General features: G+C 40.0%; 1 protein-coding gene across 1 annotated transcript in view; it reads right to left on the reverse strand.

Moving 5' to 3' along the window:
- LOC140729829 (uncharacterized) overlaps window positions 1-14,168 on the reverse strand; it is a 239,444-nt gene that overhangs the window by 113,438 nt on the left and 111,838 nt on the right. Inside the window, exons 46-54 of the mRNA XM_073050042.1 lie at window positions 13,022-13,231; window positions 11,548-11,757; window positions 9,924-10,133; window positions 8,754-8,999; window positions 6,998-7,207; window positions 5,524-5,733; window positions 3,900-4,109; window positions 2,730-2,975; window positions 974-1,183 (exon numbers count right to left, since the gene is read on the reverse strand). Of these exons, the coding sequence (XP_072906143.1) occupies window positions 974-1,183; window positions 2,730-2,975; window positions 3,900-4,109; window positions 5,524-5,733; window positions 6,998-7,207; window positions 8,754-8,999; window positions 9,924-10,133; window positions 11,548-11,757; window positions 13,022-13,231 (1,962 nt within the window). The remainder of the gene's footprint in view (window positions 1-973; window positions 1,184-2,729; window positions 2,976-3,899; window positions 4,110-5,523; window positions 5,734-6,997; window positions 7,208-8,753; window positions 9,000-9,923; window positions 10,134-11,547; window positions 11,758-13,021; window positions 13,232-14,168) is intronic.

Raw genomic sequence — 14,168 nt, forward strand, 5'->3', positions numbered from 1 at the left:
ACAATTTTGCACCATGGAACAGCATTTCCTTAAACGCCACACATTTGATCATTAACAAAATGGTGGAAAGCAGTGACAGCAACTGCCTGGTAATTGGAAATCAAGCTACATGGTTAAGTGAAGGTTCTTTCAAACATCACGTGAAATCTGACATTTCACCCACAGTAACTTTTCTACCCTAGAAAGTGTGGGTTAAAATTGAAGCAAATGTACTGATGTACTGCATCCAATTGTGTCAAACAGCTTTTAAAGAAATAAGGCTGTGCTGAGTTAGTACAGAGGCTTTACCACGGAGCTGACTTGACCATTGACACGTACTTGGAGAAGAAATTGTCTAAACCTGAGATGTTTTATCAGGTGTCTAAGAGGAAGAGGACTGAGTTGATTGAAGGCTATTATGTTGAGAAAGTCACAGACAGAGAATACAGTGGATACCTTCTCTATAATTTCCAAATCTCTCAGAGCAGAGGACAGGCATTTCAGGTGAGTGTGTATCCTTTCAAAGGAGTTGTACAGTGTGAGGTCATGTACAGGCAGAGTGTGGTGGTCTCTTATTCAGATTCAAGATGGTAGAAGTGAGAAATAGAAGTAGTACTAAGAATTCGAGACCAGCAAGGACATGGGGAAAATGCAAGAATGTGACGTTGTGCACACTGAGATACGATATTGCTAGGATGGTCACCAATTGAACTTGTTTGGACCATCACTGTTGACGAAAACATCTCTCCATATTGCAAACACTTCTTCATTCTTTCTTTTAATGAGTACTGGGGATAACTTAATGCACATTATTGTAAAATATTGAGTTAAGTCTCCACTATGATTCAATGACATTAAAATGCTGGATTGGACCATCATCTGCGCAATCTCATTCATCGTGCATTTCAAGCAATCATTAGAAGGAAAAATTATTGCTGTTAAATCACTTCATTGAATTTGTGTGTCACAGCGCAATTGTTACAAATAATCTCACCAGGTGCCATTTTCCGTCCATCTGCGTGACAGCTACAAGTTGTTGTTCCTGTTGTTTTTGGCGTTACAGTTACTACTATGGATGGTGTGGTTTCTGGAGTGGTGGTCGTACTTTCACATATTCCTGTATACTTCATAATTTTACAATCCACAGTACAGAGAGTGAAGTTGCAGAGGTCTGATTTCCCTGCAGACGTCACAATCGCCTGACCTGGAGGCAAAGTAAAGAAAATCTCTCTGTCTTAATCTGAATGCAATATAACATTAAAAACAAAATGTCCTGTATTGACAAAGCAGTTTCATTCAGTGGAAACGTTATAAAATGGTTTTGGAGCAGTGAATATCATCTCACAAAGAATTAGCCACACTAGGAGCTTCTGCAGATGGAGTACAATTATATCGTACCACTCAACCATCTCAATGTACAGTCTGTATTGAGATGGTGGAAGACACAACCAGGCAAAGTTATTCATTTGATTGTGTGTTGTTGGGTGAGATAATGATTACATACATTTCTGAGAAATAATTTGCTCAATGGCAAAGCGTTTAATTTAATGCCTTAAGTGCTATCTTCAATGACAGGCCGCATGACACTGACAATCAATAGTCCTGGTATCGGTAACATGGTCTACATCGTGATGCCATGCCAATTTTGAAGCCAAAGTGAAATCTGCCATCTCATTCACAGCAATCTGAAGACAGCAATTGGATGCACGTCTACTTTTCGAAACAAGTGTATTTAAATAATGGATCCTAATCTGTTACCCATTTATTGAAAGAAAGCAAAAGCTGCTAAAGAATGCAAAGAAAGTCTGTGGCAGAGTTTTGTCGATTATGGCCATGTACCATGAGAAGATCTTGGCTATAACTGTGTTGCATTTATCTGTAGCTGCTTCATTGGAAATCTCAAAAGTTGAGTAGTGAGCTGATTCAAGACTACGATGTAAAGTGTTTCATAGTCAGAGGATACACAGGATATCTTCTTTGCAACTTCCAAATCTCTAAGAACATGAATCAAGCATTGCAGGTTTGTGGGGATGCATTTGGAGGAGCTGTTTAGGGTGCGCAGCTACAACGAGAGTGTGGCAGCCCGTTTTTCACTTCCATGATGTTAGAGGTGTCAAATACAACAGAGGTGTTTCAAAGGATCCGGTACGAGCCACAAACAGTGAGGAAATGGAAGAAAATTGAGTTGTGCATGCTGTGGTTCTGTGGTGAACTACATATACCTGTCTGGACATGCCCCCTGCTGACTGCTCCTGTGGCACCTCCCATTGACCGTGGCTCCTCCCACAGACCCCGGGATAAAGGCGATTGAGGCCTGAGCCCAGCCTTCAGTCTCCAGGATGTCGTATGGTGGTCAACTACTGCTTGTTCTTTCTTCCAGTCAATAAAAGCCGATATCTCGCCTTCACGTCTCAGAGAGAGTTATTGATGGTGCATCAGGTTCCAGGTTAATTAAATTTAGAACTTTGTTTAACTAATTTTTCAATTCATCTGTGTTCAAAATAACTATGCCTGTGCCTTATGTTTGTATTTGAACTATTAATTAATACGATCAGACCCCTTCAATCACATCGTCAAAAAGGTAATGAATTAATTTTCACTGCGATTCAATTTTGTCAAAACTTCTGAATTTACCATCAACTTCACCATCTGATTTATTCTACCATCCAAACATTTTAACAGGAGACATTACTGACAACGCACTTCATGGAATTTGTTAGACACCGTGCCATGATGACGCATAATCTTACCAGGTGCCATTTTAAGTCCATCTGCATTACAGCTACAGGTTGTTGTTCCTGTTGCTTTTGGAGTTACAGTTACCACTGTAGATGTTGTGGGTTCTGGAGTGGTGGTTACGACTGTAGATGTTGTGGGTTCTGCAGTGGGGGTCGTGCTTTCGCATCTTCCGGTATACTTCATAATTTCACAATCCAAACTACAGAAAGTGAAGTTGCAGAGGCCTGATTTCCCTGCAGACGTCACAATCGCCTGACCTGGAGGCAAAGTAAAGAACAAAGTGACAGTCAATGCCTGGCAATGGGAAATCAAGCTACATGGTTAAGTGAAGTATCTTTCAAACATCACGTGAAATCTGACATTTCACCCACAGTAACTTTTCTACCCTAGAAAAGGTGGGTTCAAATTGAAGCAAATGTACTGTGGTACTGCATCCAATTGTGTCAAACAGCTTTTAAAGGAAGTAAAGGCTGCGCAGAGTTAGTACAGAGGCTTTACCATGGAGCTGACTTGACCATTGACACGTACTAGGAGAAGTAATTGTCTAAACCTGTGATGTTTTATCAGGTGTCTAAGAGGAAGAGGACTGAGTTGATTGAAGGCTATTATGTTGAGAAAGTCACAGACAGAGAATACAGTGGATACCTTCTCTATAATTTCCAAATCTCTCAGAGCAGAGGTCAGGCATTTCAGGTGAGTGTGTATCCTTTCAAAGGAGTTGTACAGTGTGAGGGCATGTACAGGCAGAGTGTGGTGGTCTCTTATTCAGATTCAAGATGGTAGATGTGAGAAATAGACGTGGTACGAAGAATTTGAGACCAGCAAGGACATGGAAAAAATGAAAGAATGTGACATTGTGCACACTGAGATACGATATAGCTAGGATGGTCACCGATTAAACTTGTTTGGACCATCACTGATATCGAAAACATCTCTCCATATTGCAAACACTTCTTCATTCTTTCTTTTAATGAATACTGGGGATACTTAATGCACATTATTGTAAAATATTCAGGTAAGTCACCACTATGATTCAAAGACATTAAAATGCTGGATTGGACCATCATCTGCGCAATCTCATTCATCGTGCATTTCAAGCAATCATTGAAAGGAAAAATGATCGCTGTTAAATCATTTCATTAATTTGAGTGTCACAGCGCAATTGTTACAAATAATCTCACCAGGTGCCATTTTCCGTCCATCTGCGTGACAGCTACAAGTTGTTGTTCCTGTTGTTTTTGGTGTTACAGTTACTACTGTAGATGGTGTCGGTTCTGGAGTGGTGGTTGTACTTTCACATATTCCTGTATACTTCATAAGTTTACAATCCACAGTACAGAGAGTGAAGTTGCAGAGGCCTGATTTCCCTGCAGACGTCACAATCGCCTGACCTGGAGGCAAAGTAAAGAAAATCTCTCTGTCTTAATCTGAATGCAATATAACATTAAAAACAAAATGTCCTGTATTGACAAAGCAGTTTCATTCATTGGAAACGTTAGAAAATGGTTTTGGAGCAGTGAATATCATCTCACAAAGAATTAGCCACACTAGGAGCTTCTGTAGATGGAGTGCAATTTTATGATATCAGTCAAATATCTCAGTGTACAGTCTATATTCAGATGGCGGAAGTCACAACAAGGCAAAGATATTCGTTTGATTGTGTGTTGTTGTGTAAGATACTGACTATACTAATTTCTGAGGAGTATTTCGTTTAGGAGCAAAGAGTTTATTTTAATAACAATGCACACAAAATGCTGGTGGAACACAGCAGGCTAGGCAGCATCTATAGGGAGAAGCGCAGTCGACGTTTTGGGCCAAGACCCTTTGTCAGGACTCAGTTTATTTTAATGTTTACGTGCTGTGTTTAATGACATGTTAGAGGTGGCAAGTAATACAATCAATATTACTTGTGTTGGCAGCACATTGTGGTGCCATGTCACTGTTGAACAGAACATGAAATCTGCCATCTTATCCAGAGCAATTTGAAGTCAGCAATTGGAATCATGTGTTCAAGATGAAGCAAGAGGTTTGAAGTCATGCATCCAATTCTGTTACCCACTGATAGAAAGAAACTGAAGGCAGGCAGGCACGAAAAGCAGGTTTATGACAGTGTTTTGTTGATTACGGACATGTTCCATCAGATGAATGTGTCTAAACATACGATGCATTTGTGTGGTGCCCTGGAAAATCTCGACGAGCTTTATGTGTCGTCTGAGAAGCTGAGGAGGGAGTTGATTCAAGAATACAACAGACAGAGTATACAGAGGACATCTGTTCTGCAAGTTCCAAACCTCTAAGAAAAGAATCAAGCATTTCAGGTGTGTGGGGATCTATTGAGACGAGCAGTATAGAGTGAGTGCATTTACTGAGAGAGTGTGGGCACTTGTTTTCACTTCCATGATGTCAGAGCAGTCAATGAAAATAGAGTTGTTTGAAAGGTTTTGAGACAAGCACTGAATATGCAGAAAATGGTACAATGTTGACTTGAGTGCACTGCGGTACGATATTGCTGCTGTTGATTTACTTGATTTGGACATCATCATGGCCCGAAACATCAATCCATGTTGCATACTCTTCTACGTTGCATTTTTAAATTTATTCCAGAATCTACTACACACACATAGCGGTAAAACAATAAAATAAAATTCCACTGGGATTAAATTATATTAAAGCTTAGGGATGGACCATCACCGTCACAAGTTTATTCATCCACTCATACAGAACAAATGGCAAAGGGAAATATTGCTGTTAAATCACTTCATACAATTGTGAGTGTCACTGCACAATTGTTACTAATAATCTTACCAGGTGCCATTTTCCGTCCATCTGCGTGACAGCGACAGGTCGTTGTTCCTGTTGTTTTTGGCGTTACAGTTACTACTGAGGATGTTGTAGGTTCTGGAGTGGTGGTCGTGCTTTCACATCTTCCGGAATACTTCATAATTTCACAATCCACAGTACAGAGAGTGAAATCGCAGAGGCCTGATTTCCCTGCAGATGACACAATCGCCTGACCTGGAAACAAAGTAGAGAGAATCAGTCTGGCTGACATTAAAAACAACATATTAGCATTAATAAAACAGCTTCATTGATCGGATATTTGGAAAATGTTTCTGGAGGTGTGAATATTATTTGAGGAACTACGGGTGACAGTAGGCGTTTAAGCAAATTGTAAGCCATTTTAATAAACCACATAACTATCTGTGTCCACAGTCTGATTGGAGATGGTGTAAGTCAGAATAAGGCAATGTGATTTGTGTGAGTGTGTGTAGTCGGGCAACGTACAGAATGTGTAGATTCCTCTGAACAATTTTGCACCATGGAACAGCATTTCCTTAAACGCCACACATTTGATCATTAACAAAATGGTGGAAAGCAGTGACAGCAACTGCCTGGTAATTGGAAATCAAGCTACATGGTTAAGTGAAGGTTCTTTCAAACATCACGTGAAATCTGACATTTCACCCACAGTAACTTTTCTACCCTAGAAAGTGTGGGTTAAAATTGAAGCAAATGTACTGATGTACTGCATCCAATTGTGTCAAACAGCTTTTAAAGAAATAAGGCTGTGCTGAGTTAGTACAGAGGCTTTACCACGGAGCTGACTTGACCATTGACACGTACTTGGAGAAGAAATTGTCTAAACCTGAGATGTTTTATCAGGTGTCTAAGAGGAAGAGGACTGAGTTGATTGAAGGCTATTATGTTGAGAAAGTCACAGACAGAGAATACAGTGGATACCTTCTCTATAATTTCCAAATCTCTCAGAGCAGAGGACAGGCATTTCAGGTGAGTGTGTATCCTTTCAAAGGAGTTGTACAGTGTGAGGTCATGTACAGGCAGAGTGTGGTGGTCTCTTATTCAGATTCAAGATGGTAGAAGTGAGAAATAGAAGTAGTACTAAGAATTCGAGACCAGCAAGGACATGGGGAAAATGCAAGAATGTGACGTTGTGCACACTGAGATACGATATTGCTAGGATGGTCACCAATTGAACTTGTTTGGACCATCACTGTTGACGAAAACATCTCTCCATATTGCAAACACTTCTTCATTCTTTCTTTTAATGAGTACTGGGGATAACTTAATGCACATTATTGTAAAATATTGAGTTAAGTCTCCACTATGATTCAATGACATTAAAATGCTGGATTGGACCATCATCTGCGCAATCTCATTCATCGTGCATTTCAAGCAATCATTAGAAGGAAAAATTATTGCTGTTAAATCACTTCATTGAATTTGTGTGTCACAGCGCAATTGTTACAAATAATCTCACCAGGTGCCATTTTCCGTCCATCTGCGTGACAGCTACAAGTTGTTGTTCCTGTTGTTTTTGGCGTTACAGTTACTACTATGGATGGTGTGGTTTCTGGAGTGGTGGTCGTACTTTCACATATTCCTGTATACTTCATAATTTTACAATCCACAGTACAGAGAGTGAAGTTGCAGAGGTCTGATTTCCCTGCAGACGTCACAATCGCCTGACCTGGAGGCAAAGTAAAGAAAATCTCTCTGTCTTAATCTGAATGCAATATAACATTAAAAACAAAATGTCCTGTATTGACAAAGCAGTTTCATTCAGTGGAAACGTTATAAAATGGTTTTGGAGCAGTGAATATCATCTCACAAAGAATTAGCCACACTAGGAGCTTCTGCAGATGGAGTACAATTATATCGTACCACTCAACCATCTCAATGTACAGTCTGTATTGAGATGGTGGAAGACACAACCAGGCAAAGTTATTCATTTGATTGTGTGTTGTTGGGTGAGATAATGATTACATACATTTCTGAGAAATAATTTGCTCAATGGCAAAGCGTTTAATTTAATGCCTTAAGTGCTATCTTCAATGACAGGCCGCATGACACTGACAATCAATAGTCCTGGTATCGGTAACATGGTCTACATCGTGATGCCATGCCAATTTTGAAGCCAAAGTGAAATCTGCCATCTCATTCACAGCAATCTGAAGACAGCAATTGGATGCACGTCTACTTTTCGAAACAAGTGTATTTAAATAATGGATCCTAATCTGTTACCCATTTATTGAAAGAAAGCAAAAGCTGCTAAAGAATGCAAAGAAAGTCTGTGGCAGAGTTTTGTCGATTATGGCCATGTACCATGAGAAGATCTTGGCTATAACTGTGTTGCATTTATCTGTAGCTGCTTCATTGGAAATCTCAAAAGTTGAGTAGTGAGCTGATTCAAGACTACGATGTAAAGTGTTTCATAGTCAGAGGATACACAGGATATCTTCTTTGCAACTTCCAAATCTCTAAGAACATGAATCAAGCATTGCAGGTTTGTGGGGATGCATTTGGAGGAGCTGTTTAGGGTGCGCAGCTACAACGAGAGTGTGGCAGCCCGTTTTTCACTTCCATGATGTTAGAGGTGTCAAATACAACAGAGGTGTTTCAAAGGATCCGGTACGAGCCACAAACAGTGAGGAAATGGAAGAAAATTGAGTTGTGCATGCTGTGGTTCTGTGGTGAACTACATATACCTGTCTGGACATGCCCCCTGCTGACTGCTCCTGTGGCACCTCCCATTGACCGTGGCTCCTCCCACAGACCCCGGGATAAAGGCGATTGAGGCCTGAGCCCAGCCTTCAGTCTCCAGGATGTCGTATGGTGGTCAACTACTGCTTGTTCTTTCTTCCAGTCAATAAAAGCCGATATCTCGCCTTCACGTCTCAGAGAGAGTTATTGATGGTGCATCAGGTTCCAGGTTAATTAAATTTAGAACTTTGTTTAACTAATTTTTCAATTCATCTGTGTTCAAAATAACTATGCCTGTGCCTTATGTTTGTATTTGAACTATTAATTAATACGATCAGACCCCTTCAATCACATCGTCAAAAAGGTAATGAATTAATTTTCACTGCGATTCAATTTTGTCAAAACTTCTGAATTTACCATCAACTTCACCATCTGATTTATTCTACCATCCAAACATTTTAACAGGAGACATTACTGACAACGCACTTCATGGAATTTGTTAGACACCGTGCCATGATGACGCATAATCTTACCAGGTGCCATTTTAAGTCCATCTGCATTACAGCTACAGGTTGTTGTTCCTGTTGCTTTTGGAGTTACAGTTACCACTGTAGATGTTGTGGGTTCTGGAGTGGTGGTTACGACTGTAGATGTTGTGGGTTCTGCAGTGGGGGTCGTGCTTTCGCATCTTCCGGTATACTTCATAATTTCACAATCCAAACTACAGAAAGTGAAGTTGCAGAGGCCTGATTTCCCTGCAGACGTCACAATCGCCTGACCTGGAGGCAAAGTAAAGAACAAAGTGACAGTCAATGCCTGGCAATGGGAAATCAAGCTACATGGTTAAGTGAAGTATCTTTCAAACATCACGTGAAATCTGACATTTCACCCACAGTAACTTTTCTACCCTAGAAAAGGTGGGTTCAAATTGAAGCAAATGTACTGTGGTACTGCATCCAATTGTGTCAAACAGCTTTTAAAGGAAGTAAAGGCTGCGCAGAGTTAGTACAGAGGCTTTACCATGGAGCTGACTTGACCATTGACACGTACTAGGAGAAGTAATTGTCTAAACCTGTGATGTTTTATCAGGTGTCTAAGAGGAAGAGGACTGAGTTGATTGAAGGCTATTATGTTGAGAAAGTCACAGACAGAGAATACAGTGGATACCTTCTCTATAATTTCCAAATCTCTCAGAGCAGAGGTCAGGCATTTCAGGTGAGTGTGTATCCTTTCAAAGGAGTTGTACAGTGTGAGGGCATGTACAGGCAGAGTGTGGTGGTCTCTTATTCAGATTCAAGATGGTAGATGTGAGAAATAGACGTGGTACGAAGAATTTGAGACCAGCAAGGACATGGAAAAAATGAAAGAATGTGACATTGTGCACACTGAGATACGATATAGCTAGGATGGTCACCGATTAAACTTGTTTGGACCATCACTGATATCGAAAACATCTCTCCATATTGCAAACACTTCTTCATTCTTTCTTTTAATGAATACTGGGGATACTTAATGCACATTATTGTAAAATATTCAGGTAAGTCACCACTATGATTCAAAGACATTAAAATGCTGGATTGGACCATCATCTGCGCAATCTCATTCATCGTGCATTTCAAGCAATCATTGAAAGGAAAAATGATCGCTGTTAAATCATTTCATTAATTTGAGTGTCACAGCGCAATTGTTACAAATAATCTCACCAGGTGCCATTTTCCGTCCATCTGCGTGACAGCTACAAGTTGTTGTTCCTGTTGTTTTTGGTGTTACAGTTACTACTGTAGATGGTGTCGGTTCTGGAGTGGTGGTTGTACTTTCACATATTCCTGTATACTTCATAAGTTTACAATCCACAGTACAGAGAGTGAAGTTGCAGAGGCCGGATTTCCCTGCAGACGTCACAATCGCCTGACCTGGTGGCAAAGTAAAGAAAATCTCTCTGTCTTAATCTGAATGCAATATAACATTAAAAACAAAATGTCCTGTATTGACAAAGCAGTTTCATTCATTGGAATCGTTAGAAAATGGTTTTGGAGCAGTGAATATCATCTCACAAAGAATTAGCCACACTAGGAGCTTCTGTAGATGGAGTGCAATTTTATGATATCAGTCAAATATCTCAGTGTACAGTCTATATTCAGATGGCGGAAGTCACAACAAGGCAAAGATATTCGTTTGATTGTGTGTTGTTGTGTAAGATACTGACTATACTAATTTCTGAGGAGTATTTCGTTTAGGAGCAAAGAGTTTATTTTAATAACAATGCACACAAAATGCTGGTGGAACACAGCAGGCTAGGCAGCATCTATAGGGAGAAGCGCAGTCGACGTTTTGGGCCAAGACCCTTTGTCAGGACTCAGTTTATTTTAATGTTTACGTGCTGTGTTTAATGACATGTTAGAGGTGGCAAGTAATACAATCAATATTACTTGTGTTGGCAGCACATTGTGGTGCCATGTCACTGTTGAACAGAACATGAAATCTGCCATCTTATCCAGAGCAATTTGAAGTCAGCAATTGGAATCATGTGTTCAAGATGAAGCAAGAGGTTTGAAGTCATGCATCCAATTCTGTTACCCACTGATAGAAAGAAACTGAAGGCAGGCAGGCACGAAAAGCAGGTTTATGACAGTGTTTTGTTGATTACGGACATGTTCCATCAGATGAATGTGTCTAAACATACGATGCATTTGTGTGGTGCCCTGGAAAATCTCGACGAGCTTTATGTGTCGTCTGAGAAGCTGAGGAGGGAGTTGATTCAAGAATACAACAGACAGAGTATACAGAGGACATCTGTTCTGCAAGTTCCAAACCTCTAAGAAAAGAATCAAGCATTTCAGGTGTGTGGGGATCTATTGAGACGAGCAGTATAGAGTGAGTGCATTTACTGAGAGAGTGTGGGCACTTGTTTTCACTTCCATGATGTCAGAGCAGTCAATGAAAATAGAGTTGTTTGAAAGGTTTTGAGACAAGCACTGAATATGCAGAAAATGGTACAATGTTGACTTGAGTGCACTGCGGTACGATATTGCTGCTGTTGATTTACTTGATTTGGACATCATCATGGCCCGAAACATCAATCCATGTTGCATACTCTTCTACGTTGCATTTTTAAATTTATTCCAGAATCTACTACACACACATAGCGGTAAAACAATAAAATAAAATTCCACTGGGATTAAATTATATTAAAGCTTAGGGATGGACCATCACCGTCACAAGTTTATTCATCCACTCATACAGAACAAATGGCAAAGGGAAATATTGCTGTTAAATCACTTCATACAATTGTGAGTGTCACTGCACAATTGTTACTAATAATCTTACCAGGTGCCATTTTCCGTCCATCTGCGTGACAGCGACAGGTTGTTGTTCCTGTTGTTTTTGGCGTTACAGTTACTACTGAGGATGTTGTAGGTTCTGGAGTGGTGGTCGTGCTTTCACATCTTCCGGAATACTTCATAATTTCACAATCCACAGTACAGAGAGTGAAATCGCAGAGGCCTGATTTCCCTGCAGATGACACAATCGCCTGACCTGGAAACAAAGTAGAGAGAATCAGTCTGGCTGACATTAAAAACAACATATTAGCATTAATAAAACAGCTTCATTGATCGGATATTTGGAAAATGTTTCTGGAGGTGTGAATATTATTTGAGGAACTACGGGTGACAGTAGGCGTTTAAGCAAATTGTAAGCCATTTTAATAAACCACATAACTATCTGTGTCCACAGTCTGATTGGAGATGGTGTAAGTCAGAATAAGGCAATGTGATTTGTGTGAGTGTGTGTAGTCGGGCAACGTACAGAATGTGTAGATTCCTCTGAACAATTTTGCACCATGGAATAGCATTTCCTTAAACGCCACACATTTGATCATTAACAAAATGGTGGAAAGCAGTGACAGCAACTGCCTGGTAATTGGAAATCAAGCTACATGGTTAAGTGAAGGTTCTTTCAAACATCACGTGAAATCTGACATTTCACCCACAGTAACTTTTCTACCCTAGAAAGTGTGGGTTAAAATTGAAGCAAATGTACTGATGTACTGCATCCAATTGTGTCAAACAGCTTTTAAAGAAATAAGGCTGTGCTGAGTTAGTACAGAGGCTTTACCACGGAGCTGACTTGACCATTGACACGTACTTGGAGAAGAAATTGTCTAAACCTGAGATGTTTTATCAGGTGTCTAAGAGGAAGAGGACTGAGTTGATTGAAGGCTATTATGTTGAGAAAGTCACAGACAGAGAATACAGTGGATACCTTCTCTATAATTTCCAAATCTCTCAGAGCAGAGGTCAGGCATTTCAGGTGAGTGTGTATCCTTTCAAAGGAGTTGTACAGTGTGAGGTCATGTACAGGCAGAGTGTGGTGGTCTCTTATTCAGATTCAAGATGGTAGAAGTGAGAAATAGAAGTAGTACTAAGAATTCGAGACCAGCAAGGACATGGGGAAAATGCAAGAATGTGACGTTGTGCACACTGAGATACGATATTGCTAGGATGGTCACCAATTGAACTTGTTTGGACCATCACTGTTGACGAAAACATCTCTCCATATTGCAAACACTTCTTCATTCTTTCTTTTAATGAGTATTGGGGATAACTTAATGCACATTATTGTAAAATATTGAGTTAAGTCTCCACTATGATTCAATGACATTAAAATGCTGGATTGGACCATCATCTGCGCAATCTCATTCATCGTGCATTTCAAGCAATCATTAGAAGGAAAAATTATTGCTGTTAAATCACTTCATTGAATTTGTGTGTCACAGCGCAATTGTTACAAATAATCTCACCAGGTGCCATTTTCCGTCCATCTGCGTGACAGCTACAAGTTGTTGTTCCTGTTGTTTTTGGCGTTACAGTTACTACTATGGATGGTGTGGTTTCTGGAGTGGTGGTCGTACTTTCACATATTCCTGTATACTTCATAATTTTACAATCCACAGTACAGAGAGTGAAGTTGCAGAGGTCTGATTTCCCTGCAGACGTCACAATCGCCTGACCTGGAGGCAAAGTAAAGAAAATCTCTCTGTCTTAATCTGAATGCAATATAACATTAAAAACAAAATGTCCTGTATTGACAAAGCAGTTTCATTCAGTGGAAACGTTATAAAATGGTTTTGGAGCAGTGAATATCATCTCACAAAGAATTAGCCACACTAGGAGCTTCTGCAGATGGAGTGCAATTATATCGTACCACTCAACCATCTCAATGTACAGTCTGTATTGAGATGGTGGAAGACACAACCAGGCAAAGTTATTCATTTGATTGTGTGTTGTTGGGTGAGATAATGATTACATACATTTCTGAGAAATAATTTGCTCAATGGCAAAGCGTTTAATTTAATGCCTTAAGTGCTATCTTCAATGACAGGCCGCATGACACTGACAATCAATAGTCCTGGTATCGGTAACATGGTCTACATCGTGATGCCATGCCAATTTTGAAGCCAAAGTGAAATCTGCCATCTCATTCACAGCAATCTGAAGACAGCAATTGGATGCACGTCTACTTTTCGAAACAAGTGTATTTAAATAATGGATCCTAATCTGTTACCCATTTATTGAAAGAAAGCAAAAGCTGCTAAAGAATGCAAAGAAAGTCTGTGGCAGAGTTTTGTCGATTATGGCCATGTACCATGAGAAGATCTTGGCTATAACTGTGTTGCATTTATCTGTAGCTGCTTCATTGGAAATCTCAAAAGTTGAGTAGTGAGCTGATTCAAAACTACGATGTAAAGTGTTTCATAGTCAGAGGATACACAGGATATCTTCTTTGCAACTTCCAAATCTCTAAGAACATGAATCAAGCATTGCAGGTTTGTGGGGATGCATTTGGAGGAGCTGTTTAGGGTGCGCAGCTACAACGAGAGTGTGGCAGCCCGTTTTTCACTTCCATGATGTTAGAGGTGTCAAATACAACAGAGGTGTTTCAAAGGA

Source organism: Hemitrygon akajei, chromosome 6 (genome assembly GCF_048418815.1).
Source record: "Hemitrygon akajei chromosome 6, sHemAka1.3, whole genome shotgun sequence".
NCBI classification, from domain to species: domain Eukaryota; kingdom Metazoa; phylum Chordata; class Chondrichthyes; order Myliobatiformes; family Dasyatidae; genus Hemitrygon; species Hemitrygon akajei.